This window comes from Spodoptera frugiperda, chromosome 10 (assembly GCF_023101765.2).
Source record: "Spodoptera frugiperda isolate SF20-4 chromosome 10, AGI-APGP_CSIRO_Sfru_2.0, whole genome shotgun sequence".
Lineage (NCBI taxonomy): Eukaryota > Metazoa > Arthropoda > Insecta > Lepidoptera > Noctuidae > Spodoptera > Spodoptera frugiperda.
The window spans coordinates 4,699,753-4,716,959 of record NC_064221.1 but is presented as its reverse complement, the minus strand read 5'-3'; the positions used below and the strand labels follow the sequence as shown (position 1 = coordinate 4,716,959).

General features: G+C 35.1%; 1 protein-coding gene across 3 annotated transcripts; it reads right to left on the bottom strand.

Moving 5' to 3' along the window:
* Positions 1 to 17: 17 nt before the first annotated feature.
* LOC118277580 (uncharacterized) lies at positions 18 to 16,689 on the bottom strand. Of its 3 annotated transcripts, none has more exons than XM_050696217.1 (8): positions 16,526 to 16,689; positions 15,019 to 15,211; positions 11,562 to 11,756; positions 9,571 to 9,675; positions 9,254 to 9,448; positions 4,685 to 4,918; positions 1,137 to 2,324; positions 18 to 261 (listed from the first exon to the last, which is right to left on the bottom strand). In XM_050696217.1, the coding sequence occupies exons 1-7, from the start codon at positions 16,603 to 16,605 to the stop codon at positions 2,316 to 2,318; spliced, it is 1,011 nt and encodes a 336-aa protein (XP_050552174.1). In that variant the 5' UTR covers positions 16,606 to 16,689; the 3' UTR covers positions 18 to 261; positions 1,137 to 2,315. The 3 variants fall into 3 exon arrangements, with proteins under 3 accessions (XP_050552174.1, XP_035452343.2, XP_035452345.2); XM_035596450.2 differs by having other exon boundaries at positions 4,727 to 4,918; XM_035596452.2 differs by lacking the exon at positions 4,685 to 4,918.
* Positions 16,690 to 17,207: the final 518 nt, after the last annotated feature.

Sequence of the window (17,207 nt, the reverse complement as noted above, 5' to 3'; positions counted from 1 at the left end):
CAAATAAAACTACGAAATACATTTTTCGATCATTTTTATTACACAAATAATGTAGATAGAAGATAGAACAGTTTAAGAAGAATACAACATCGATTCTCTTAGTCGAAGCTTATCAACTAACATCAAGACAAGTAAAGACAGTCCAATAAATATGTTTGTTCCTAATTACGTCGATATATCAAATCCGTCGCTCAACAAAGCGAGATACGCTCTACCCTGTTGACTCCTAGCTGTTTGAAACACCATCATATTATTGTATTTCTGTAACAGAAAAAAAATTTAAATTAGTACAATTCTGGCTGACTTTTTTTAGAGGAGTGGGGAGGAAATCATCCAATGACTTTTACCGCCTTGGGCGAGGCGAGAGGGAGTGTCAGACTCTTACTGACTAAAAACCACCCTGTTCCTACTCGCTTGCTCGAAAAGAAGGCTTTTCGAGCCGGAGTCCCGGTAAACCCGCTAGGTAGTCCGCAGCTCCGGAATTCTGGCTGACTTAAGGCACAGTATAAGACAACGTCTTTTAATCACTGAATGATTATTCAGTAGCCTTACTACGAGTTTGCTTTACGTTTAACGAGATCGCGTCCAGCGGTCTATTTGGTTAATTTATTCGAGCCGGCCTATCAGAACGCCGAACGCGCTCTCGTTTCGATTACTTTATACGTGAAGCAAACTCGTGCTAAGGGTACAGAGCATAGGTTAAGTTATCGAAAAAATCCTGATCTATTATTATTATTTTTATATATTATGCAACGTCACGCCTTTCATCCCCGCAGGTGTAGGCAGAAGTGCACATTACGGCACGTAATGCCGCTATACAATGTATACCCACTTTTCACCATTTGTATTGTAAGTCCTATTTAAAAGGGAGTGAGCCTATTTCTATGTATTGGGCACAATTCCAGACTCCGCCCGAAATAATAAAAGTGGCATGTATACTTTAAATAAAAACTTTAAAACCATATTAAAGAACGAATAAGTAAATTAAAGAAATTCTTATAAAGAATTTGGTTGGTTTATGTTTATTAGCAACACTATTTTACATTTTTGTGTTAATATTATCTTTTTGTATTTTAAAACACAGGCACAATGAAAGTTGTTAAATTCATTATTTAAATGAAATGAAAAATATTTACCTGAAAAGATTTTTAGCCCTTCTTGTGGTCTTCTTACATGGTCTTTCGACTCGGTCTTCTGACGTCGTCTTTTTGCTTATTTAAAATGTTTTAAACTAAGTATTTAATACAAGAAAGATCTTTGAGATTCCAATACTATCAATACCTAAAAAGAAAATCTTGTAGATATTTCGTTACATAAATTATTTTCGTTTTCAACATTTCGATTCTTCATTTTCTTCATTTAATGATTCAAATTTTTATTTTATTTACAAAAATAGTTTTTCTCAATCTTCTAATACAACTTTCCATCTCGCTTTGCCATCATTCCATACTTGAGTAAAATAGTTAGACATCGATTTGAATGGAGCTCCAGCCTAATGCGAGTCTTCCATTATTTATAGTACGTATACTTATTATCTTAATAGTAACATTGAAAGCATGTAGGAAAAAATAAATATGTGTGGCATGGCCCAATATCCTTCCAACATATTCCATTTTTATTCGATGCTACTTTTCGTTGACTGTTCCGCCGCATTCTTCTCTCCCTTCTGGGTTCTACCTTCTGAGGTCTCCCTTCTGGGGATCTTCTGCGGACTTAGGCCATCCATTATAAGTACAATCTTACTACAGGTATGTACCTGTGTTCTATATACAGTATATAGGGCTACGTATACCTACGTTACTCATTAAGTATAATTAAATTCTTTGGTATTTCCCTGCATCTCCGAATATCGTTTAATTCCAACTAAAGCATTTTTTCTATTAGTCTTATAAAGGTAATGGTGTTTGTACTTTTTCTATTTCAGGTTAAGAAGCCCGGTTCTCCGTTAGCACAACTTTTAACGCAGGCATTTAACTAAAATATTTGTTTTAATGACTTTTTTTGTTAAGGAAATTACCAATGAGTAAAGGTTTTTCGCCCGTCAACTGTATTTAGGATCGCGGGGGACACATTACAACAATCATATACACAATCCCGGGTGTATTCCCGGGTAATATCGTTAACATTAAAACACATCTACTTCTTAAGCTACAAGAAACTGATAGTGGGTCTCTGAGGACCGAAAAGATTACTTGGACATCGAATAGACGCCCATACTGAGCAGTGAAGTGGTAACGGAGAAGTGAACATTATATTCTACATTAATTACAATCTGAAGACCGTCTCCTCATTTCCTCATTCTTCGCTTGATGATCTTACTTCGCCTAAAACAGAAGAAAGAATAATGCATTAGTAACAGAATTTAAAAGCTTACAAAGTATTATCAGAGTCTTTAGTCAAATGCCACTTCAGCGTTTGTCTACAGAGAGTAGATATTTTTGTTTTTTTTTTCGTTGCCGCACACTAGTTGTGTGCGTTTACAAACATACGAGTTCACATGCACACAAAGAGTAGATCCGTGCGGGAATCGAACCCGCTATACGTTGAACGGCAGCCAATTGCCCAGCCTCCACCACCATTATCAGTACCTACATATGACTTATAATAGTTATTTTTTACTTTTTGAAGCAGATTTTTTTATTTATTAGACTAGACTAGATGGTAAAATACAACGCAAAGCACTACATTAGGTTATCGTTTTTCAACACCATAATTCAGTATTTTTAATTATATCATGATTTCATCATACATTTAACAAATTAAGTAGGATTATTGAGAAATAATCGTCAGTAAATCGATCTTTTGTATTATAACTCTCGATACATATTAAATTAAGTTATTATTATGGTTATTTATTACCTACATTAAACTCAGAAGTTTAGTTGAATAACGATACCTTTCTTTAACAGAAAATGCATTAGCAACTAAATACTTTGTCTAAGCCAATCCTTGGGGTGCTTGTTGTATGAAATAGCTCGTGTCTACAGTACACCAAATTAAAAAAAGTATTAATGTGCATTTAAATCTTTGTCACTGTTCGGCAATGGGAGTTTAATGCCTGTTTTCACCAACCACTTCTTAATTTTAAGGAACCCCTTTTAGGTGACTTTTAACGACATTTTGAAAGACATTATCAAAGTTGCATTGCGTTTGAGTTATTTAAAAAATGCAAGCATACTATGCAAGCAATTACTCAATATTGAAAAATAAAAAAAACAAAAATCATTGTTGACTGTAAAGTCACATTACATTGCCATGCAAAAAAAAATCGCATAAAAGAACTAAGACAATAATTACAGAAACTAGAAAATAATATGCAGATATGAATATTTTTTAATTTAAACTTTTGTATGTGGCTATAATTTGCATGGTTATAATGCCGGCCCAATTATTCACTATGCATCACATTTTTTATTCGCCCTTGCAGCACCGGTCACTCCCTGCCTCATGTCGCTCAGTTAATCCGTCCTTTATGAGACCACCCTTCCTCTTTGTAAACTTTAATCCTCTCAACCCTCTCTGTCATCGCATTCACTCAATCAATGATATTTATTAACTACGAGTATGACTCATGCCTCCCATTCCCCATCGCAAATTACATGTCTTTCTCAAAGCCGACAAATAATTATATTTTTAACTTGCAACATTTAGACTTCATAAAAAAAACATTTTGAGTTGGGTTTAAAAAAAACATAGATTCTATCTTTAAATAAAATTATGTAAATTTTTTGCGCGCCATTTTCATTCGTATTTAGAATTCGAACATACTGTATGTTTTTTAATCGAACAAAATGTATTCAATAGGGATGATGACTGGGTCAAAAATAAATGATTACAACTTTCCATTACAATAAAATATTCAAAAATAATCACGCTCTCATTCATAAATTTGATGAACTACTTAATTTTCGATTATTTCTAGCTAAATTTCTAGAAATAAGTCTGCTATTTGACGTAAAAATCTGATGACGTCATATTAGAGTATTTCATACAAAGTTCATAGAAAATATCGTTTTTGACGTTTCGAAAAAAGTATTGAATTCAACTAGTAGGAAACTAACCTTTTGTCAGTCTCATAGTCATAATAAATTCTTCTTTTTATTGCATGTTTTAATAAATTATCATTTCACATTTGAAATCTCTATTCACGCTTTGCAAATTATAGCCCTCATACACTCAGGATTGGGTATGTATAATTCGTATTTATTCAAGTGCTTTTTATTATCTGCATAACTAATAAAATACTAATAATTTTCAAGAAATATGCGGCGAAGGGTTCCAGAAAGTTTGTAAAGCCTAAATAAAATACTTTTTATCAAATACACAAAAATTAAGAGCTATTTCATACAAAGCCTTAATTTACAACTAAGACGTCGCTAAGGCATAAAAATTAAATGTTTCTAAATCTACAATTTTGGTGTCACGGAGAAGTAAGCAAATGGACGATTCAATGATAGATGATTTGTAAAATGTTTGTTGATCTTGTGTCTCCACAAAATTATTTTCATTTATATAAATTAAAGATAAAAGTGAATACAAATATTTGATGAGCCAGTGAATGTTTCTTCTCCCACGCAACAGATTTAAGTAAAAATAAATAAAAATGAGACTTGTCACAGCCAACTGCTTACTACTCCGCATTAGCTGCCGTGTGCATTATCTGCTAAGCCAAGCAACAATAAACCTTAAAAACATCGAATTTCATAAAAAAAGAAATGATGTTAACGTGTTTCATCAAGGAATTAATCTTTTTAAATATTTTCCTAGCCTGCCGCTCTTTGATTTGCAATATTCTAATCTCTTTATGCTGAAGTTCGATTATTGCAGAAGCTTTATCCATTTCCGTCATTTTTCCAGCTGCAAGCCGCTTTTGGATTTTTTTAGCTTTTCTCACTTCAGATCGAGCTACAGCAAGGGCCTACAACAAATTTAAAGGTTACGCTATGCAATGGTTTTGTGAGAAGCAATGGCGCTAAGTCTGAAGTAGCAAAGGGATTGGAGATCTGTACGTAAAGTCGGACATGTTAGTATTTTTAAATGCATGATGCGTGGGACGGAAGAAACTTCTTAAAATGAAATGATACGCTAACGTAATGACACGGAAACAAAAAAAAATATATGTAAAATACACCGCGTCTGTACAATACGTCATATTATATTGAAGATGAACAATGCGCACTCCGTTTACTTACTAATCCGTGGTCACTTAAATGAGGGACAAACATCGATACGACTCACAATACTTATAGCATATAAACTAAGCTAGAAACTAACATTTCTGTACCCTTAGTACGAGTTCGTTTTATGCTTGAAGTAATCGAAACGTTCACGTGTTCGGCGCTCTGATTGGCCGGTGCGAAAATACCAACCAATCAGAGCGCCGAACACGCGATCGTTTCGATTACTCATACTAAGGGTACTGTTTACTTGAAGCGCAAATTAGCTAAGCACAATGAATTCTCCTATAGTTTGTACGACATTTAAAAATACAGCTACGTATATATAAAATAGTATGCCTTGTTGTTCTGTCGTTGCGTTCGGCTCTCGTGACCGACGCTGCGAGGTAGACGGGCGAGTTCTGCGCCGGGATCTTCTCGCCTTTTTCTGTAAAATCGCGTTTGAATTTCGCTCAGCATACATTGTATAGTGCCCTGACCCGACCAAAGCTACATGAAGATATTTAAATATCGACGGTTAAAAGGAAATAGGGTATAAGCGACAAAAATGAAATATTCAGGAGACCCGTTTAAACATGTGTGGGTGAACTGAGGGACCACACTGGGAATTCGCGAAATGAAAGTTCTAGGATTTAGTAGTAGGCCTAAAACAATTGTAGAACGAATCTGGGAATTTGTAAACAAATATATTAAAAACTACGACCCATAAAGTGTGGTCCCTCAGTTCTCAAAGACGATCAGACAGATCTCGGAAAGTATCTTATAAAAGAAGGTTTTGTGAATACAGACATTTAGTAAATAATTTGTAAAGATATCTATTAAATAACCGACCACAAAGCATTAAAGATAAAAAAAGTATAGCAACTGAACTGTGGTCCCTCAGTCCACATAACAAAGATACATATTTTAGTAAATATTACTGAATAAAACCGTTATTATTCTTCATAAAGTTTTAGTAAAAGTCTTAAAACATATTGTAAAAAGAAATGGATCTTAAATATTGAAGCATTTCGAAGATAGCGATGATTAAAAAATCCCTCAATCCTCCCTCCACTGACATATAGACACTGCTAGCTGCTAGACGAGAGCAATATCAGAAAGTCTAGTGTACTTAACATTTAGTAATAGTTTTCTACTAAATAATAGGTATATAAAATTTTGTGTTTCTTACCTCTAAGCTGAGAAAATATTAATTTTTTAATCCTATGAAAATAGGTAGGCCAGTGTGACCACAAAATCAAACAAAGTGTAGACAGTACTATTATTCTTTATTTAATATATCATTATTTAGATGAAACGTTGTTTATTGTCAGTCTGTTGTTGTTGTATTGTATATAGAGAAACCTTAATTTATATAGGTACCGAATTTGAACGTACGTTACGTGCGTTCAAATTCCACATACCAACGAACGAACGAACGAACGTACCGTACGTTCAGACTCGTAAAGCCTACGTTCAGACTCGCCAAGTTACGTTGACCGAATAATAGTACTGTCTACACTTTGTTTGATTTTGTGGTCACACTGGTCTACCTATTTTCATAGGATTAAAAAATTAATATTTTCTCAGCTTAGAGGTAAGAAACACAAAATTTTATATACCTATTATTTAGTAGAAAACTATTACTAAATGTTAAGTACACTAGACTTTCTGATATTGCTCTCGTCTAGCAGCTAGCAGTGTCTATATGTCAGTGGAGGAGAGGATTGAGGGACCACTTTTAATCATCGCTATCTTCGAAATGCTTCAATATTTAAGATCCATTTCTTTTTACAATATGTTTTAAGACTTTTACTAAAACTTTATGAAGAATAATAACGGTTTTATTCAGTAATATTTACTAAAATATGTATCTTTGTTATGTGGACTGAGGGACCACAGTTCAGTTGCTATACTTTTTTTATCTTTAATGCTTTGTGGTCTGTTATTTAATAGATATCTTTACAAATTATTTACTAAATGTCTGTATTCACGAAACCTTCTTTTATATGATACTTTCCGAGATCTGACTGATCGCGTTTGAGAACTGAGGGACCACACTTTATGGGTCGTAGTTTTTAATATATTTGTTTACAAATTCCCAGATTCGTTCTACAATTGTTTTAGGTCTACTACTAAATCCTAGAACTTTCATTTCGCGAATTCCCAGTGTGGTCCCTCAGTTCACCCACACATGTTTAAACTCGTCTGTCGTCGAAAGAATACTAGGAAAATGTTTTTTTTTTGCTAGGATATAAACGCTAAAATTGTCATCGTAGAGCTATGAGAGTAAGCGCATTCGAAAGAGCGGAAAATTTTACGTAGGATAGCATAATAAACTCATTTTTGTCCTAAATGTCGCTTACCCTATTTCCTTTTAACCGTCGATATAATGATAGAATAATCCCTTTACATAAAATCCTCATATAAATATACTCAAAATAAATACTGTTTTGAGCACCAAAAGTACCCATCAAATTGCAATTGAGTTTACCAGTTAATATTAAGCCCCGCGGGCTGAGCATCGCACCTTGTTTGCTGAGTGCAAACTTTAGCTCTTTGAACACGACTGGTTGTATTTGGTCGATGTGACCAGTCTATATCTGGATATACAAACTAGATATATATAGTTTTGTTACGACTATACTGTAGATTATAAGTTATACATTGTATCTTAATAAATAAATAAATAGATAAATAATAATAGACCGGTCATAAAAAATAATAATAGCTTGGATTTATCCTGTTACTGGTGGGCTACTGCTTTTTATATTTTAAATGTTTTTTTTTAATTTATATTTAAAAATGTCATAAACAAGTGCAATAAATAAATTATAATAGCAATATAAACCGGTCACATTAACAAAATTAAATTATCTTTATAGTTAGAAACTTAAAAGTGTCTATGATTGACAAAAGTTGTACAAAATCTACATATCTTTTATGTAAAGGGTATTCTTTAGTTTATTTCCTACTTATAATAATATATATTGTAATAATAACAACGCAGAAAACCTACGACAAACCCTCAATAACAAAAACGCAATTAAAAAGTCTGAAATGAACACAAAAAAAACATAGATTTACAGTTTGTTTTCGTCCCACACACCATTTATAAATCTTAATGATAGTTTATTTTTGCAAGTCGGTTATAAAACTCTTTTACACGTCAATCTTTTGATATAACTAGATGAGGTTAGGCGGAGATTGACTAAAATGTCCGATTTTTTAGGTACAAATACACCACTACAGAATTGGGTAGTTTCCTAGGTCAAAAATAAATTATTTTGACATTTCCATATAATAAAATATCCCAAAATAATCGTACTTTTATTAATTAATTTGATGATATACTTATTTATTTAATTTTTCTAGCAAATTTAAAAAAAGTAAAGTATACTATTTGACGCAAAAAAATATGACGTCATAAGTTGCGATCTCATACAAAATTCATAGAAAAGTAACGTTTTTTTGACATTTCAATAAAAGTATTGAATTTGACTAGTAGGAAACTACCGTATTAAAAAGTTTTTTTTTTCTTTATTGGCAACCGAGTCTCCAATCCAGTGTTGTCGACTATACTGCCAGTGTAAAAAGTTAATTATTTTCAGTCTATCTAATGCACGTGTCCTGTCATTGATTCTCTGTTCGAAGCATTTAATTAGTGTAGTTCACCCTCATACCCAGACGGGGCGTTGTCAGGGGATCAGAGGGGGATGGTACACTACATGTTTTGATTTCGAGAGGGCAGGTAATGAATTTACTTTCATATAGCTCCCAGCTTCTGTTATTTTTATTTTCGAACAGGATATTTTAATGTTGTTGAAAGAAAATTTTGTTTTAGACAAGTGCACGTTAACCAGATATATGTTAGAAAAATATTTGTTACAGGTAAATAAGTCGATCCAGATTCATTTATTATAAAATAACATTCTCAAAAACAGTTTTAATATTACATTAAATAACGAAATCAAATTTTAAAATATTTTTAGTTATAAACGTCAAACTTGTCAATGTAATTTCGCGCCATTGTTTCTCTGCTCGTCTTGTCTATGCTACCATAGACTAATGCATTGTGAATGTGAATGAAGACTTACCTTCTTGCAGATCTTACGTCGACTCATCAGCTTCTTAATTTCTCTCTTAAGTTCCATATTACTGGGAGGAGTGGAAGGTCGAGGTGATGGCAGACCTTGCATATGGCGTCTTAAGTCGAATACTGGACTATCAGCCCGATTCCCCAGCAGTGGAGTGTGAGGAGAACTTATCGGCGGACTTGGATTTATGGATGACTGGAAACGGTGTTCACACAATGTGGAATGTACTCTTTTTAAGCAAAGTTATTGAGTTTTTGTCGTAGGTTCCTATGAAAGAGGTCGATATGTTTAAGAGGTTAGTTGTGAGAAGGTCTTACCGCTCGTCCTCGGTATTTTTCCTCAAAGCTGCTAGAATCAGCTTCAGCAGACGAACGCCGATCAAGCAGCGGGCTCGGTGTGGGGCGAACAAAGAAGCTTTCCGGCTAAATAGAAAATGTACCTTAAGTCTATGTACATAGTAACCATAATTATCTTAATTTATTGTATCACTTGATTTTTATCTGCTTGTTGTTATCAACAGTTTAACCAAAAAAATCCTATATAATACTTGAGCCTCTGAGCTCGGGCGGAGAATTTCGGAAAAACTCAATATTACTTCACTGAATATCTGCCGTTTCAGAGAAAAAGGTGTCATGTTATGTGCGACATGTACCTATATTAATCTTAGCCGGGCATCGAAGCCAAAACATCATTTACGACTTATCCAAAACACAGAAGATAATTCAACGAAATTTAATCATATCCAGTGTCAATAATCATCAGTGCCAATATATTAAAATAGAAGTTTGAACAGCTCCATGCATCTTGACCACAAAGGAGCTGTAATGTTGTAGGTTGTATAGAAATCTGACGGATATGTGGCGCGACTGTCATAATGCTGTATGTATAAATATACAGCATTATGACAGTCACACAGTCACACACATCACGCCGAGAGAGTTCAAATTAGCTCAAAGAGAACAATGCACTTTTTGGCTTACCTACTGAATCTGTTTAGCTCATTTTCCGTATATTATCAGACAAGATAACAAATATGTGATTTTAATTAAGCCATAAATATTACTCCATACCGTATAAGAAATTTAGAAACCGCCTCCTTTATTAAAGTCGGTACAAATATTAACAAACTTACAAACAAAAGCGAATAACAAATAAAAAATACACATTTGTAAAAAAACGAAGGGTTGTAGAAAACCCACCAATGTCGCATTAAAGATTCAATTGCATCGATCGACGAGCCAATTAAATGACTCAAGAGCCGCCGCAGTCATTTGTCAGTAACCACACTACTACCTATAGGTACATTGTAAAATTGCCTTCAGTGTTTTCAAGGAACACTATTTTATGCATAGACCAATTTAAGTACGCTTTTCCACCAGAGATGTACTATGCTACGTTGCTGTGGATGCGTTTGGCTTTCACCAATCATATTCATTGGTACATATAGCTTAGCACTGGTGGAAACGGAATCAGCTAAGTTATGTTTTTTGTATGAAAAGATGTCTGCTATGGATGCGAGCTGTAGATGCGAGCTATAGATTTGTGCTATGGATGGCTCCCATATTATCGATACATTGCATACACGAGATGCGCATCTTCCTCACACAAGATAGTCAGCACACAAGTTATCGGTGGAAAAGGTCACATAGTTTCACAGCTTAGTTATTACATCTTTGTACCATAGCTACACAGCACATCTGTGGTGGAAAACCGCCCTAAGTTAGGTTTCTACGATCGATACTGTATTTTATTGATTTTTGTGTAAGCAACAAGGTTTTTTCGTCGCCCGCTGCCGCGTTGTGATGATAGAGTGGAATACACATACATGCACATCAACAGCCTATAAGTGGCCACTGCTGACCAAAGGCCTCTTCTCGCATGGAGAAGGTTGAGCATTAATCACCACGCTTTCTCAATGTATGTTGGCGATTTCAAACTATAATTACAAATGCCTAAGTTTCCTCACGATGTTTTCCTTCTATTTGTCCGTGGTGTCTGAATAAAAGTTAGAAAACAAAAAGTTTCAATTCTAAAATATCATAACATAACCCCTCTTATTCCCTGATAGAAAATACAGGTAGAGAATATCGCTCATTACTAAAAAAATATCTTGAAACAACCAACAAAATCCAACTATTATTCATCTTCACCATCCACTAACCTGGAACTCCGTCCAATTTAAAATATCATAACATAACACTTTTAATTCTCTAATAAAACAAGCAGAGTAGAACGCTCATTCCTAAAAAAATATATCTCAAAACATCCATCAACATCCATCCATCATCCATCTTCAACATCCACTAACCTGGAACGCCGTCCAAGCAGCGAGATCATTCTCGTTGCAGTCAATGTCCAGGTCTTCGGAGAAGGTGGTGTCAGCTTCCTGGATCGGAAGGGAGAGGTCAGGAGAGGAGTTTCGGCTGAACTGGGGCAGAGGCTCGTCGCGTGCCAGCGCCTCCCTGTTCACTCCTCGAGAGGTGCTTGGGATGTCTTCGATGGGCTGAAAAAGATGATGATATTAGCTTCTTATAATAAGGCAGGTCGAAGTGACCCGGAGTTTTAAGATGCCTGCTTATCATGCATGAGAAGCTGGTTTGAAACTTAATAATGGCAAGTACTAAAGTGACTTTTTCTGAGTTATATGTACTTTCTTAAGATTATTAAGACACCACTGACAAATGGTGAAGGAAAGCGGCGTAAGGAAACTTGGGCGTAACGAAGCGTAGGGAACTCATAATTAGAACTTAATAAGTTCAGTTCAAACTTTCTCCGTGTGAGAACAGGCCTTTGGCCAGCAGTGGCCTTTTATAGGCTGATGATGTTAATAAGGAAGGAATAGAAGGAGAAATAGAGTTATCGTTTTCAGAGAGCCGTCTCCTTCATCGCGATGCGACGCAAAACAAGCCAAAACAAGTACAATAGCATACTAATGCTATGTCCGTCTGCTACATAATTTTAAAAATTTACACACGATTTTTTTTCCTAAAACATTAAACACTTCGTCGTATATCGTCGATAATAATATATTGTTTTGAAATACCGTGTGACGTCACGATTTACTTCATTTTATGGGGTAACATGACGTAATGACCCACTTTTAAACAAAGTACGTTTCATGAATGATACTCAAAGAGTTTCAGAAGTTTTTTTTCACAAAGAAACCATACCAATTATGTTGAAAATTTATTTCAACGCTAACTAATCCCGCTCTGTTCGGCTCCTATTGAATAGTAGCGTGATGTTTCATAGTCTATAACTTTCCTCAATAAATTTTCTATCCAACACAAAAATAATTATTCAAGTCGGACCACTAGTTCCGGAGATTAGCGCGTTCAAATAAACAAACTCTTCAGCTTTATAGGTATTTCAGGGAAAAAGTTTTACAAAATAACTTTATCAAGAAAATATTCCATTCATTTTGAAATAATTTAAAAAGGAAAATTGTATTTTATTGGAATGTGCAAACGACGGATAGGTACGTCAAATATTTTCAGTTAATTTTGGGATCATTTTGCACCGAGTTATACTAACAAAAAATTTAAAAGCTTCGATCCTACTTATTAAAAATAATTGTATTTATTCATTTTCATTCTTCTTATTTCTCAATTAGTTGTTGCTTCGAAATAGCGTCGCTGTGGTAGAATTGTTATAATTTAGAATTGTTTTTACAACTGACTAGTGCTGAAAATCAGCGCCGTGACTTGAGCCGTCGGGTTCGGGCTACGGCATTTTAGCTGAACCCCCTGGCCTTTTTGGGTCTTGTTGCTTATTTATTTACTTTTTAACTTATTTTCTTGATTTGCCTACACTATTTTATAGCGGTGTAAATAAACTGTTTTTCTTTTTGTTTCTATTTTAAGAAAACCGTGATTATTATGTTTTGAGGTAAGTAATATATGCCGCCGCTACTCAACTAAATATTTTCGCAACGCAAATAAATATTTTGAGTTTGATTCTCACTAAGAATTCTGTAAACCTTATAAGTTACCAAGACTTATCAGCTCGTGTTCTCTTTCTCAATGTCATGAAATTGTATAAATGATAAAAAAATACCTAAATGCACTTTGAAAAATAAATAAAACTATGTTTTTTTAAATAAGAAAATTCCATTTTCTTATATTTCTAGTCGAGTTCCTCGTCAAACGGTTACGTGAGAAAGCCGATATCATAATAATTAAAAATCAAAGCGTTGATCTAAGAACATTTTTACGTGACTTTAAAAATATTTTATTTGAAATTTGTTTGATTGAAAGCATGCCATTATTTTGTTAGTTTTTGTATTTTAAAAATTACATATCATGTTGTAACAGTACTTTTTCAAATAAATAAACGCACTTTCAAAGGCAAACATGAAAAAAAACTTACTAGCATCACTCGTTACAAAAATAGATTCCTTTATCACATTAATTAGCTCCCAATTACTTCTTCAAGCACTTCTTTGAAACACAAACTCGCAAACTCAACACAAAATGCACTTTCGAAATCACTATAGCATTTGCAAAAATACACCACTACAATTTTACTTACAATATTAAAATTTTATATAAGTAACACTTTAATCCTGAATAATTTTCTTAATAGCTATTTATGTTATACACGGCGTTTCTCAACTTAATGCAGACAGGGAATGTCCAACGAGACATGGTGAACACAGACACATCTTTGATTTGCGTTTGTGTGTGTGTGTCTGATGTATAGAGAAGTCCATATTTCGATAGGGGAGAGATGAATTGCAATTCGCGAGGTCAGTTTTATTCAATACTAAGTATTGTCCGCTACTTTGTCTGCGTATAATAATGAGTTTCGACATGATATATGCTTTTGTAATTTTTTTTAATATAAAAGTAGGCTAAGTTACTTTTTAGTACATCAGCTATTTCAGAGATTACTCAGAACAAATAGACAGACAGACACACAAAAATGTAAAAAATATATATTTTGGTATACGTATCGTGTGTATAAGGTATTTATATGCATGTAGTAAAAAGTGGTCACAGGTTACGGAGGCGCTTGGCTGCTATCTTGCCTGATGGTAAGCGACGATCCGACCTACGATGGATCACACCTGCCCATAAGCAACTTATTCTCTCCAATGTTTGAAGACAATAAAATTGAACCCTTCAGGTCAGGACTTTGGCAAAGCATAACGGTGAGGTTATGTGAAAAACAGGAAAGAAAAAACACGCAATTATAAAAAAATCTTCAATGTTTAAAATATGCTGACAACCACCACCCATTGGAGAGACCGTTGCCAGCAGAACCTAGCTAAACCGTGAAAAATTCAAGACTGAAACTTTTCAGTTCCACCAATCAGCTAGGCTATGCTAAAACTGAATTCGAACCGTTCAAAGTAAACTCGATCTTATTCTCGTGCGTCATTGATAGAGATTATTTCCCATAACCAAAGACATGGCGGACCGCGATCGAGTTCACTTTCGAATAGAAAGTTACAACACGATCGTTGATCATCTCCAACTCCTTAGAATTCTCTCAATAAAAGAAATACAAACACTGACACGCAGATACTACTGATCATCACATCCAACTGCTTCCCCAATCCCGAAATCCCCAAAAGACCAGCAACGCTGTTGTAAAATCCTCTGGTGTAGCCACAGACGGCGCTGATTGCCTACCATCAGTTCTCCTCGTCTATCCATCACCTATGCTAAAAAAACCATACAGTCTTTTCACATACTTTTTCAGCTTCCATCACGTTCATATACCTAGAGTCATATTATGAGCTCATATGTAAGAGGACTTACCGGCAGGTCGCGGTAAACGACATACTCGCAGGGAATAGCAGCAGTCTTCAGGTAACGGTTGCCTGAACGCTTGATGAAGTAATCAGTGTCTCTGAAGTGCTTGGAGCAAATGTAATCGTTGGCAGTGGGGGTCCAGTCGTCACGACCGGTCATATCAATCCACTTCTCTCTTATCTCCTCATTGGCTGGGAACCTGCAACAAAGAAGCAAGGTTATTTCGTATCGATTAAGGTTCAAGTTTGTTTAACAGGCAGCTAGGTCCAGCTAGCAGGAGTAGGAACGGGGTGGTTTTTAGTCAGTAAGAGTCTGACACTTCCTCTCGCCCTAGCCAGAGAAGACACTGAATGATTCCTCCCCCCCCCCCCTTAAAAAAACTAGGTCATTCTGTCCCGTCATTGGTTGAGGTTATTCTCACAACCAATCACATAGCAGACCGCGATCGAGCTCACTTTGAATGTTGTTTGACAATTCCAGAATTGCCTAGCAGAAGGTGATGTAGAGGACATTTTTTCACAGTAAATTAAACCCTAACCTTTACTAATAGAGACTATATTAAGTCTTTAACTAATAATCACTAATTGAACGTAAATAAGAATCGATTAAAGTTATTAATATCCCATACAAAGTCGTACTAGACACGCCTTAGAATTCTCGTAGCAGTTGCTACGCACGCCTACGCCGCCCTCTACGACGCTACGCAGCGACTACGCACTACGCGTCTTTTGTCTAACCGTTATGACTGAATTTTATCTTTCTTTTATAGGAAAAATTGATGAGGAAAATTAATAATGAGCCTTATTACAGCGCATGTCTTAGTATTAAAATAGAATACATGGGATAGTAATCAATAAAGGCGATTTTTCTATCACCTTGATGTCGCCATTTTTGTCTAAAATAGGATCTGTGTACGAGCATGCGCAGTGAGGGATTTCTTTGTTCTCAATAATGTTTCTAGAAACATGGCTAGAGCAACATTTTAGTATGACCTCGTGGTGATAGAACAAAGGAAATTCTAGAAAAATCCTAGGCCAAGAATTTTTACGAGAGAGATTTGGCCCTTAATTTATTATTGAGTACAATTCTAATCACATTTCAATAATCACTTTCAAATAAAACGACCTTCAATCTGAAGTGATAATGTTACGCAATATAATTTCCCTTACAACTGAATAGGGGGACTTTTAACTCAAAAATTAACACTTTTCTTACTAAAAAACACTATTTACCTAAAACACAATAAAAAAATCATCGATATTCCACAAAAACAAATCATTGGAGCTCCTCTATCAGACTTCGCACACCGCAGGACGATCGCTAAGCCACGACATTATCGCACAACACGCAATCCATTGCCGCTTTTGATAACACGACGAACATGGAGGCCTTACATAACGCGCAATGTAAACGAACCACAATGCAACAGTTAAAAAATCACAATTTAATAAATGTGGAAAATTTTCACTTTAATTTATAATTAATTTGAAGTAATAGAATGTTAAAAACTTACGGGTGGAAGGTGAGTCTTGAGGAGGATCCGCTCGGGCAGTCTGACCTTGATTTACATGTCAGTACAGCACAGAGCGGCATGACTGACTCCTTGGTTCGCGGCGGAGCGCTGCACTCGGGCCCCGGCCAACTATGCGAGCATGCGCTTATGACGATCGATATCTGTATAACCAATAGCCGTTATGCGCACCACCTCTCTACCGGCAGAATCTATTTTTAGCTCATACTGGGTCCTGGGAAAACAGGAAAGCATTTATTTATCAATACTATGCATCTTCGTGTCTCACTCTGACGGGACGCGACGCCATGATACCCTGATGTCCTACATAGGTACTAGGTACTTACATCTCTACAGCGGCTGTGATACGGAAACTGGTTCAATTTACCCTGATTTCAGATGTTTGTGCGGCTGAAAATTGGGGGTTTCTTATGCTGATCATTGTAATTGTGGTATGAGCATGTAACTTAGTGCATTTTGAATACATATTGTAATTATTATGGATAGTAAACTTATTATTTTAGATGAGATACTTAGATTGTGTTTAGTTACAGTTACTTAATATTAAAGATATGTAGTTTCTTTGGACAAAATCTCCATTTCTTTAATATATAGTGCAGATGACTATTATTTATTTGAATGTCCGTCTTGTTAATTATTTTAAAATATTAGATACGTATTTTTT